This window comes from Peromyscus californicus, unplaced genomic scaffold, assembly GCF_007827085.1.
Source record: "Peromyscus californicus insignis strain IS unplaced genomic scaffold, ASM782708v3 Scaffold_8__1_contigs__length_139910024, whole genome shotgun sequence".
Taxonomy (NCBI): Eukaryota; Metazoa; Chordata; class Mammalia; order Rodentia; family Cricetidae; genus Peromyscus; species Peromyscus californicus.
This window is the reverse complement of record NW_026294606.1, coordinates 45284689-45296793: the sequence shown is the minus strand read 5'-3', so window position 1 is coordinate 45296793 and position 12105 is coordinate 45284689. Positions and strand designations below refer to the sequence as shown.

The following is a 12105-nucleotide window of genomic DNA, read 5'->3' as shown; positions in this document are numbered from 1 at the left end:
AAGTAAGAGAAGAAGAGGAAATAAAACAAACACTAAAAAAAAAAAAATCAACAAATCAGCAGCAATCAATGCACAACTTTCAGGAACTATGACTATTAGTGGTCTTAATTTATCAATCAAAAGACACAGAGTATTAGATTGAATAAAAAAGCAGAGATCAGCTATTTGTTGCCTCCAAGGAATGCACCTCACAACATAAAATGGACACCTTAGGCTTGAAGTATAAAAAAAGGTATTTGAAGCAAATGAACCCAGGAAACAAGCAGGTGTCGCTGTTATGATATCTGACAAAACAGACTTCAAACCAAAGCTATTAAGAATAGATAAGGAATATCATTTCATACTGATCAACAGACCACTCCATCAGGAGGATATTGCAATCCTAAAGATACATGCACCAAAGTTTATCCCCGTTTCATAAATCTACTACAACTGAATGTAAGGTCACAGACTAATCCCAGCACAGTAGTTCAGGGTGACTTCAATACCCTACTCTCACCAACTGACAATCATCATGACAAAAAAGTAAAGAAATATTTTATTTAAATTATACCATGTGATGGCTAGTCTTGATTATCAACTTGACTACATCTATCAACTTAATTAAAATCCAAGCAGCTGGGAACACTTATGAAGGGTTTTTCTTAATTGAATCCTTTGAAGTAGAAAGACCAAATCATTTGAGGTCACAAGACATGCCCTAAATTTGGGACATACCTTCTGCTGGGAGCTTTAAAAAAAAGAACTTGAAATAAGGAAGCTTTTGTTTTTTCCTGCTTTCCCTCACTCTTGATGACAAGTTCATTCCTTCACTGGTATTATAACCTACTTCTTTGGTCTCCTGACATATACTAAAGACCAGCTGAGACATTGAGCCTCAGGGACTGACCAACTATTGGATTCTTGAACTGTCACAAGACAACAATTGTTGGACTAGCAGAACCACTTCCTTTAAGATACTCTAATAAATCCCATATAGATGCATAGACAGACAGATAGATATGATAGAAAATAGATATAATAGATGATAGATATAATAGAAGATAGATATAGATATGAAAAATGATTGATAGAGATGATCAGTAGATATAGATAGATGATTGATTGATAGATGATAGAAGATAGAGAGATAGATAGAGAGATAGATAGAGAGATAGATAGATAGATAGATAATGACAGGTTCATTCTACAAGTTCTAGAGAACCCTGACTAACTTGCCATACATCAAGTATCTTAATAGACATCTACAGAGCATTCTATCCAAACACTGCACATTACACATTTTGTTTTTCTCAGAAGCCCATGGAACTTTCTCTAAAATAGGTCATATGTTAAGATACAAAGAAAATTTTAACAAATACAGTGAAATAACTACTTGTAGTCTTTCTAATATAATGAAATAACATTACTGATGAGTGGTTCCTAATCTTCCTAATGCTGCGACCCTTTAATACAGTTCCTCATGTTGTGGTGACCCCAACCATAAAATTGATTCATTTCTGCTTCATAACTGTAATTTTGCTACTGTTATGAATTGTAATGTAAACATTTGTTTATGCAGGATATCTGATATGTGACCCCCAGACAGGTCACAACCCACAAGTTGAGGACTACTGCTACAGATCAACCGCAAAAGAAATCCCAGCACATAGAAAAACTAATGTAAATTAAACAACACAAGAAATCATGAACAAAAATGAAAATACAGCACATGAAAGTCTTAGAAAAGAAATTTATAGCTCCATAGGGTCAAGAAAATATGCTCTCCATAGCACCATAGTAGCAGCTTTGTAAGAGGGACACCAGCACACTTGAAGAACTCTATCACTGTTCTTCCCTGGGTGCCCAGCGTTACAGTGGGAGCCACAGCTGCATGACAGTATAATTTAAACTGAAATGGGATTAATTAGATCCTCAAGTAGCAAAGGCCAAATAGCAGCACTGAGTCAACAAAGGTAAGGTAAACATTTTTTTTTTTTTTTTTTTTTTCCGAGACAGGGTTTCTCTGTGTAGCTTTGCGCCTTTTCCTGGAACTCACTTGGTAGCCCAGGCTGGCCTCGAACTCACAGAGATCCGCCTGGCTCTGCCTCCCGAGTGCTGGGATTAAAGGCGTGCGCCACCACCGCCCGGCTGCGCCACCACCGCCCGGCAAGGTAAACATTTTTAATGTAATGAGCATTAAAGGCAAAGCCATGTTCACAATGGCCTGACTTGTATAGATTTTTGGCACTAGCTAGTTAGTTATTAATAATCATGGTGTTCCTAGAAGTGAAGTAAATAGGAAGTCTACTAAATTCTCATTCAATTTGTAAAAGCAGAAAAATTTCTGAACAAGTGAACCAAAGCTACCTTGGATCACAAAAACAAAGAACCATGGTCCTTCAACCAATTTCCAGGCTTGAATCAGTTTAGAAACAAAACTCCTCAAATAAAGTACAGGCTGATTCTACTTGAAGAAGGACCCAGCTCCAACTCCAAAAAAAAAAAAAAAAAATACTAATGACTCTCCCATCCTTACCCCAAAGGAACTTACGACTTTCTGCTAGGGTAACTGTACACTGGAGAAAATAAAATAATCAGATCATTCAGGGCCTACTAGACACTAGCTCTGAATTAATTCTTGGAGACCCCAACATTACTGTAGCCCTCCAGTTGAAGTAGGGGCTTTATGAAGGTCAGGTGATCGAGGAAGTTTTAGCCAAATTCTGAATCATAGCAGCCCAGTAGGTTCCTGAACTCACCCTGGGCATATTTTCCCATTCCCAGAATGCAAATTGGAATAGATATACTTAGAAGTCAGAAGAATCTTCACATCCATTCCCTGATCTGTAGAGTGAGGGACATTATGGTTGGAAAGGCTAAAGAGAAGCCATTAACCTGCCTATACCAAGAAAAAAATGTGAATCAAAAACATTTTCACATCCCTGAAAATGATTACTCCATCAGGGTCTTAAGAGATGCAAGGGTGGTAGTTCCCACTATATATCCCTTTACCTCTCCTATTAAACCTGTACAGAAGATGGATTTATCATGAAGAATGACAGTTGATTATTGCAAATTTAATCAAGCACTGACTCCAAACAGCTGCTGGACCAAGGTGTGGTATCCTTGCTTGAGCAGAGTTACCTATCTCCTATACCATGGATGCAGCTATTGATCATACAAACACTTTTCTCATCATTCGTGTCCATAAAGACTTCCAGGAGTAATACGATTTCACCTGGAAAGGCCAGCAGTACACCTTTATAGTTCTATTTCAAGAATCAATTAATTATCTATCCTTATGTCATAACTTAGTTTGAATGGATCTTGATTGCTTGCTTCTGCTACAAGGTATTATACTGGTCCATTATACATGGCATCATGATGATCTGATAAAGCAAACAGGAAAAAGCAACTACTCTGGACTTGTTGGTAAAGAATATGCACAAGAGAAGATGATAAACAAGTACAATCAAAATTCAAGAGCCTTCTAGCTCAGTAAAATGTCTAGGAATTCAGTGCTATAAGACTCACTGAGCTATCCTTTCTAAGGTGAAGAATAAGTAGTTGCACCTTTCCCCTTCTACCACCAAGAAAGAAGCACAAGGCTTGGCAGGCCTACTTGGGTTTTGAAGCTAGTACATTTCTCACTTGATTGTGTTACTCTAACCCATACAGCAAATGAGTTAGTTGGAAAGCTGTTGGTTTTCAGTAGAGTCTAGACCAGAAGAAGGCTTTTCAACAGGTCCAGGCTGCTATATGGACTGTTGTGCCACTTGGATCACAAGATCTAGCAGGCTCAACTGTATTAGAGGTGTCAATGGCAGAGAGTAATGCTGTTTGGGGCTTTGGCAAGCTTCCACAGGTGAATCACAGAAGTGGCCCTTAGAGTTTTATAGCAATAAAGCTAAAGTTGATTCTTTGACTTTAAAAGAATTAAACTTGGCTGAAACTTGGTTCCCTAACCAAATGGATATAAATCCATTAAAGTGAATTGAAAAATCTTAGTGATAATGAACAAATAAAATTTATCTCACATGATGCAGGCAACCACATTCACATCAGGAAATAACTGAAAATAATTGTGGGTGATATACAGCAAGAGCTCTTCTGAGCCTTTAAAACATATTAGCTTAATTCTAAGCACCATGGGAAGAAGTTACAGTACTAATCCTACTTTAGTGATGAGAACATTGAGGCACAAGGAAATCATCTACCTAAATTTACATAGCTTGCAAGGAAAAGAGGTAGAGTTCAAATCTCATGTCAAGACCCATATCCTTAACCACTGTGCAATACTAACCCAAAAGAAAAACATGCTAAGATCAGATCTCGAAATGTTGAACATCTGGAAAAACATGCCAGTGAACGTGTGGTTTCTGAGGGTTGTGATCCCATGTTCAAATGTCAGCTTTCCCCCTTATTTTTATTAAAAGCCAAAAAACTTTATTAAAGTAAATATTAAATTTAATAGAGTTTATTTCTAAAAAGAATAATGCATGTATCAGGCAATGTTGAGAAGCAGGAGAGATCCAAGGAACTCCACACAGCAATGTGGGTAGCCAACACTTACAAACAAAAAGAAATCACATCCAAAAATGACCATCTTATCAGTTGGCAGCCTAAGACTGGCTGAAGTTTTGTTGTTGTGATTGAGAGTTCATTGTTTATCGAAGTAATATAGCTAAAAATAGTTTATTTGATAAATTAAGTTGCGAATTACTACAAATATGATAGCTTTAGGCCAAATTTAACATTAATTATGTCATCTTTAGGATATCATTTATATCCCATGCCACTCAATCACCTTCCATAGCAATGAGGATTCTTTTTTAAAAACAAACGGAAAAAAAAAAACACATTTATTTAGTTACAAGTAGTGCACACCTTTAATCCCAGCACTCAGGAAGCAGAGACAGGGTATCTCTGAGTTCAAGGTTACCTGATCTGCAGAGAGAATTCCAGGACAGTCAGGATTACACAGAGAAACCCTGTCTCAAAACCTCAAACCAAAACTATTTGTTTGTTTGTATGTGTATGATCATGCACATGCCAAACATGCATGTGGAAGTCAGGGTACAATTTATGGGAATTGGTTCTCTCTTTCCATCATGTAGGTTCTAGGATTGAACTCAGATCCTCTTGGCAGGAAGCACCTTTACCACCTGAGCCATCTCACTGGCCCAAAAATAAAAATTCTAATATTTCATTTACACAAAAATTTGTGAGGCTTTGAGGGGAAAGTGTAAGTATAGTACTCAAGTCCAGAATCTGGTGCCAAAAGAACCCAACCTATAATATGAGGACTTTAATTACGTGCAACAAATAAGAAATTATTGAGAGCACTATGCTTACTAAAAAAATGTCAACTCATAAACATACAAGCAACACTTAATGAATTCAGTGGGTTGCCTTTATATATTTATTAACATATGTACGTGTGTAACAGTAATAATTAAAGAAAAACAGGTCATGAATTTGAGAGGAGGTGGGGGGGGACATGAGAAGGGTTGAAAGAAGGGGTGATGTTGTAATTATATTAATTAAAATTTAAAAATCCAAAACACGGGGACTGGAGAGATGGTTCAGAGGTTAAGAGTGCTAGCTGCTCTTCCAGAGGACCTGAGTTCAACTCCCAGTGACCACATGGTGGCTCACAACCATCTATAATGAGATCTGGTGCCCTCTTCTGGCATGCATACATGCTGGTAGAACACTGTATACATAAGATATTTTTTTTTTAATCCAAAATGCCAGTGAGAAACAAGCCACGTACACACAAATTATTAAACAGGACTTAAAGCCATAACTTACAGGTTGGCAATAAAACAGTTTTAAGACCTTTTCCCAGATATCCAAATCCCTAATAAGAACCCAAGCACTAAGATACCATAGCACATACTGTACCTCTTTGACGATTCTCACCCCTCTCGGATCCTTGATATTAACAGCTATACTCTAAAAATCAAAATGTAGACATTTAATGTAGACATTAAATGTTTTCATAAACGGTCTCATCATCATTGGCAGTTCAACAGCAGAGCCATTCATTCATACCACACAAATTCTCACTGTAAAGCAAGCTTAGTTTCTTTTTTTTTCTTTTTTTAATTTTATTTTATAATTTAATTTTACATATCAGCCATGGATTCCCTTGTTCTCCCCCCTCCCGCCCTCCCCCCCCTCCTCCCCCCAGCCCACCCCCATTCCCATCTCCTCCAGGGCAAAGACTACCCTGGGGATTGAGTTCAACCTGGTAGATTCAGTCCAGGCAGGTCCTGTCCCCTCCTCCCAGGCTGAGCCAAACGTCCCTGTATAAGCTCCAGGTTCTAAACAGCCAGCTCATGCACTGAGGACAGGTCCTGGTCCCACTGCCTGGATGCCTCCCAAACAGATCAAGCTAATCAACTGTCTCACTTATCCAGAGGTTAAGGCCTGATTCAGTTGGGGGCTCCTCAGCTATTGGTTCATAGTTCATGTGTTTCCATTCGTTTGGCTATTTGTCCCTGTGCTTTTTCCAATCTTGGTCTCAACAATTCTCGCTCATACAAACCCTCCTCTTTCTCGCCAATTGGACTCCTGGAGCTCCACCTAGGGCTGGCCATGGATCTCTGCATCCAGTTCCCTCAGTCATTGGATGAGGTTTCTAGCATGACAATTAGGGTGTTTGGCCATACACTAAGCCTATAGGCTGAAGATTATGCCCCAATGTTGCAGAAAAACCAAAAATCATCCTGAGTGAGGTAACCCAGACTCAGAAAGACAAACATGGTATGTACTCACTCATAGGAGGATACCAGATGTAAAACAAAGATGACTAGACTGCTACTCACAACTTCAGGGTGGCTACCTAGAAAACAGGACCCCAAGAAAGACACAGGAATCGCCCAATGATAGAGAAATGGATGAGATCTACATGAACAACCTGGACATGAGTGAGGGTAATGAAGGGCAAGGGTCGAGGGAAAGAGAGCTTAGGTGAGTGGGAGATCCCAGATGGATCAAAAGCAGAGAGGGAGAACAAGAAATAAAGACCATGATAAATGAAGACCACATGAGAATAGGAAGAAGCAAAGTGCTAGAGAGGCCCACAGAAATCCACAAAGATACCTCCACAACAAACTACTGACAATGGTCGAGAGACAGCCCGAACTGACCTACTCTGGTGATAGGATGGCCAAATACCCTAATTGTCATGCAAGCTTAGTTTCCGTATGAACAAATACTTAAGTCATCTTTATTGACTTCATTTACAATCAACAGTAAGGATCACAGTAAATACTTTTGAGTGGTAATGCTGTGTAATACCAATAGAGAAGCAATAAATGTAAAGAATCAAATTGTCTTTCACAGAATATTTCAATTAAGAATTCTCATAATTTCTTAAGTTATTTAGTAGAGGAGGAAGAGTAATACAAACTCTATTGCTTGGATGTGATCATGAGTATCTGAAATATTAGTTAAGTATCAAAGCGAGCCATGATATCAAAAGTTTTGTAACTGCCAAGAGAATTACACAAATAAAGCAAAAAACAGGAAATAGTCTTACTTTTTTATTTCGATTAACACTGAGAAAATATGTACTTTCTGTGTCCACAAAAGGAGGTCCCCAAGTTCGTGTGTCATCACCAGCTCCTGTAAATGATAATATGAGCTGTTAATTGCAAATCAACAGGCTCGCTCCTGGGCATACTCTCGGTACCTGAACAAGGTCAACTCATCCTAAGGAATCCTTACCCCTTGGGACTTCTATAGCTCAACAGAACTTCCCAGATCTCCACTTTTTAATGCCAACTACTAAATCATTCCATATTCACTTTCACTAACTTGTAGTATTGAAGGTCAAAATCCAGAAGGAAGTATCTTGTTAGTGGTCTTTAGAGTTGATAAACAGCCAACTTAGGGGGGCATTTATCAGTTTTTGTCAAGCATGTTGATTAGTTTCTTCACTATTTCTTAACATTGAGTATGAAATGAAAGTATGGAGTAAACAAAAGATGTGTGTTACATATTATTTAAATCTGAATAATAATGTGAGTATATATGCTAAAGTAGCATAAAGGGCTGAGTATATAAGAATGACTAATAATCTATAAAATATTTCTGTAAACCAGGTGGTGGTGGCACACGCCTTTAATCCCAGCACTCGGGAGGCAGAGGCAGGCAGATCTCGGTGAGCTCGAGGCCAGTTTGGTCTACAAAGCAAGTTTCAGGACAGGCAGGGATATTACACAGGGAAATCCTGTCTCAAAAAAAAGAAAAGAGTAAGAAGAGGAGGAGGTATGGCACTGAAACAGGACTGGAATAAGGAAGCTTGAACTTCACAGAATCTGGAGTGGGAGGTGGGAAGTGGGAAGTTCAGCATTCTCCAGCATATCCAGCAAAGACAAAAAGTGGAGGATATCACTGACTGGTGGGTGTGGTGTTGCCTCTGGAAAGCAGCACTTGATAAGCACTTCTGCCGGTCAAGATTGACAAGCCCAGGCTCAACCAATGCAAGGACATTCACCTTGGTGCTGATGAGAATTTTCTGCTAACTGCTTTAGGCTCTTAGGAAAATCGATTTAGCAGGAAATTGAGTCTCCCAGGTATTCTACTTTGAAGGGCTTATCACTTATTGTAAATTAATAAGTTCATACTATTATAAACTATTACCTTTTGAGTCTTGTGGATAAATAGCTACTATGGAACTAGACTGGGCCATTCTCATTGATTTGAGAATTCTGCCCCAGGTCGTTAAGGATCAAATCTTTGAAAACAAATGATAACATAGTTTCATTGTTTTTGAGACATGTTATTATTTAGCACATGCTGGCCTAGAACTCCTTAGGTGGTAAAGAATGACCTTGAACTACTGATCCTTTTGCTTCCACCTCTCCAGTGCTGGGATTACAGGGAGCACCACCACACAGAATAATAACGATAATTTTGGAAAACTCCAAAATAAACAAGCTAAAGAATAGTGTAGAGGACAAGAAGAATGGGGATTATGCATAAATACTTGTTAGAGAACAGGGGCATGCTACATTGACACTTTCCTGAGCATTTTATCAATAATAGCATGAACCAACAGTTTGCCAAAATACTAAAAAGGCACCAAATAAAGTGAGAAATGTATGCACAGAGGATGTTTGCTTTGTATGAAAAGGAGAAAGAATGAGCTGGAAAGATGTTACATTCTAGCACTGGAGTCTGAGGCTTTAAGGCTCCAGGCCAATCTGGGTTAGGTAAAGAGATGCTACTATAAATAAATAAATAAATAAATAAATAAATAAATAAATAAATAAATAAATAAATAAATAAATAAATAAATAAATAAATGAATGAATGAATGAATGAATGAATGAATGAATAAATAAATAAATAAATGTTTTTTTAAAAGTAAAAACTTCCAAAGAATTTATCTAAAATTCGCTTTTTCCCTCAAACTTTTATGATAGTAAAATGGCAAAATATTTCTTTTATTTGAAAATAATGACATAGGTTGGGTTTTTGGGTCTCCTGTTGAAGAACTTTGATTCTTTTTCTTTCTCTCTATCTGTATTCTATTTCCTTCTTTTTCTGTTCCTTTGCCCTTTAGCCCCAAGTCAGGGAGTATAGTCACACTAACCCATGGGACCACTCCTAGGGGCTTAGTAGCATCAGGATCAGAACTGAGTACTTGTACATTCTTTATTAAACGTGTGAGCTTGAACAAAACACCTTACTTCTTGGTGCCTTTGTTTTCTCACTGTTACATTAGGACGAGTTCATCAGCATATAGAGTTGTTGCAAAGATTAAACAAACGTCAGTGGAGGGCTTAGAGCTTTGGCCAGCACTTGGTGCAGCTATCAGCACTGTAATTACCTATCGTAACAGAACTTTCCAGTATATGAGAGGAAACTGGCTTGAGCCTGTTCTTGATACATATAAGTACAAGATAATTAATATAGATACAGAGAAAGATGGGGAGTGGAGAAAATGCCTCATTTCCATTATTTTCTCACTCAGTTTATGGGTACACTAATCCTGGATTATTTAAAGAACTACCAAGAACATGTACTAGTCTGACTCTACTTCTTGAAGGTAAATAGATTTACCTGGTCTTTCCACCTTTATAACTTCTGCTCCAAGGTCGCCTAAATTCATCGTGGCAAAAGGTCCTGCCAGTACTCTATAATGTCAAAGAGTAATAGATAAATGACCATTTTGAAAATCTATGTATTAACTATTTTAAGTCAATTAACACAGAGAAACTCATATAACGCTAACAATGATCAAACTTGCTAAAATTGTAATTTTTAGTATTTATCAGGAGCTTTAAAAATTATAATCACTCTGATGCAGGAACTTTATTTCTAGAATTTTATCCTGAAGAAGAAATTAAAACAAAAGCAAAGATTTGCATATAAAAACCTTATTCAGGCAACTGGGTGACATTTATTAATGTCATCTTTCATTAACTTAGTGAGCACAGAAAACTATTCAAAATATATTGGTACATTTAAAATATAGGTAAAAACATAACTTCTATATAGTTCCAATTTGGAGGAAAAGTTAATTATCCACAAATATGTATACTGGAAAAATTCATGAATACTACACTTACTGTCTTTGAAAATAATGACAGTCCAGAATTTCTTTTCTGTTTATTCACCAAAATTTCAAAGTAAGCATTTAAATATCTCTTTATAGCCTTTTCAAAAAAGGGGAGGGACTCAATCACTAAACTGAAGATAATCCAACACAAACCTTGTTAGATCCAGAATTCTCACACCCTCCAGTGGCTTCATACTATCAGTATCTGGCAAAACAGACAACATTGAAGGGTATGGATTACAAATTTCAAAGTAAACAATGCATAATTCTTCATGTTCTAAGTAATCTGTTATTATCAAAAGCAATTTTCCTTCACAATAATTCTGTTTGATAGGTAACACAGAAACCTTGGCCTGTCTCATTAAAAACAATCTACATGGGGTCTTACAGAAGCATAATGAAAGGATTTACAGCCTCTCTCCTCTGCAGGCCAGAAACACAGGGACCAGGGAGCAGGAAGGCTGCAAAGACTGAGGGCTGCCACTCAAGCGTCTCTCACCAAGCACCAAATGGACAGCCTGCTGGAGCCAGAGGGATGTGACAACTTCACTTTTCCAATCAGCACAGCTGTGCCAGAAATGTATTCCACAGAGTACTATTCTGATTTCTTACTTCTTGTTATTAATTCCTACCCTTGCCTGTACATCTGATGGTTTCTAGACTGTTCTGTGTATTTCTCTACCCACTCGTTTATTGTCACTTTCTACTTGTACTTTTCACCTGCCCCTCATAACACTCTCCTCTTACTCCTGTCTTCCTTTTTCTCCCAGCCTTATACCTCTCTTTTTATTTCTTGATTACACCATCCCTAGCTTTAACAGTCTCTAAAATCTGTAGGTCCTAAGTATTTTGACTTTCCCCTCCCAGTTTATTGCCCACCATATCAATTATTTTTTTATTTTCAAAGTTGATCTAAATCTAATACTTATGCCTATCTTTGCTTACCTACTTACCTCCCATGCCAATTCTTAGTTACTAAAATTAGAATATGCCCTACTACCCAAGTTTGTTTATCCTCTAACGCTTACTGAAGGCAAAGGGACTGTATTAGCTAGCTCTGTGTCAACTTGACACAAGCTAGAGTCATCAGAGAGGAAGGCGCCTCAGTTGAGGAAATGCCTCCATGAGATCCAGCTATAATACATTTTCTCAATTAGTGATCAATGGGAGAGGGCCCAGCCCATTGTCAGTGGTGCCATCCCTGGGCTGGTGGTCCTAGGTTCTATAAGTAAACAGGCTGAGCAAGCCAGGGACAGCAAACGAGTAAGCAGCTCCCCTCCATGACTTCTGCGTTAGCTCCTGCTCCAGGATCCTGCCCTAATTGAGTTCCTATCCTGACTTCCTTCAATAATGAATATAAAAATGGAAGTGTAAGCTAAATAAACCCTTTTCTCCCCAACTTGCTTTTTGGTCAAATGGTGTTTCGTCACAGCAATAGAAACTCTAAGACAGGGACCACAACTGTTAACTAGCTAACACAACGTTTAAACAGGCCAACCTGATATAGAAAGATCCCTCACTAAAACTTCCAAAGTTATTATGGA

At 38.0% G+C, this 12105-nt stretch overlaps 1 protein-coding gene across 2 annotated transcripts in view; it reads right to left on the bottom strand.

Moving 5' to 3' along the window:
* Sugct (succinyl-CoA:glutarate-CoA transferase) overlaps positions 1-12105 on the bottom strand; it is a 735919-nt gene that overhangs the window by 704985 nt on the left and 18829 nt on the right. For both annotated transcript variants that reach the window (XM_052728652.1, XM_052728653.1), the window contains exons 2-5: positions 10715-10766; positions 10063-10136; positions 7532-7617; positions 5890-5940 (exon numbers count right to left, since the gene is read on the bottom strand). In XM_052728652.1, coding sequence (XP_052584612.1) covers positions 5890-5940; positions 7532-7617; positions 10063-10136; positions 10715-10766 — 263 coding nt within the window. The remainder of the gene's footprint in view (positions 1-5889; positions 5941-7531; positions 7618-10062; positions 10137-10714; positions 10767-12105) is intronic.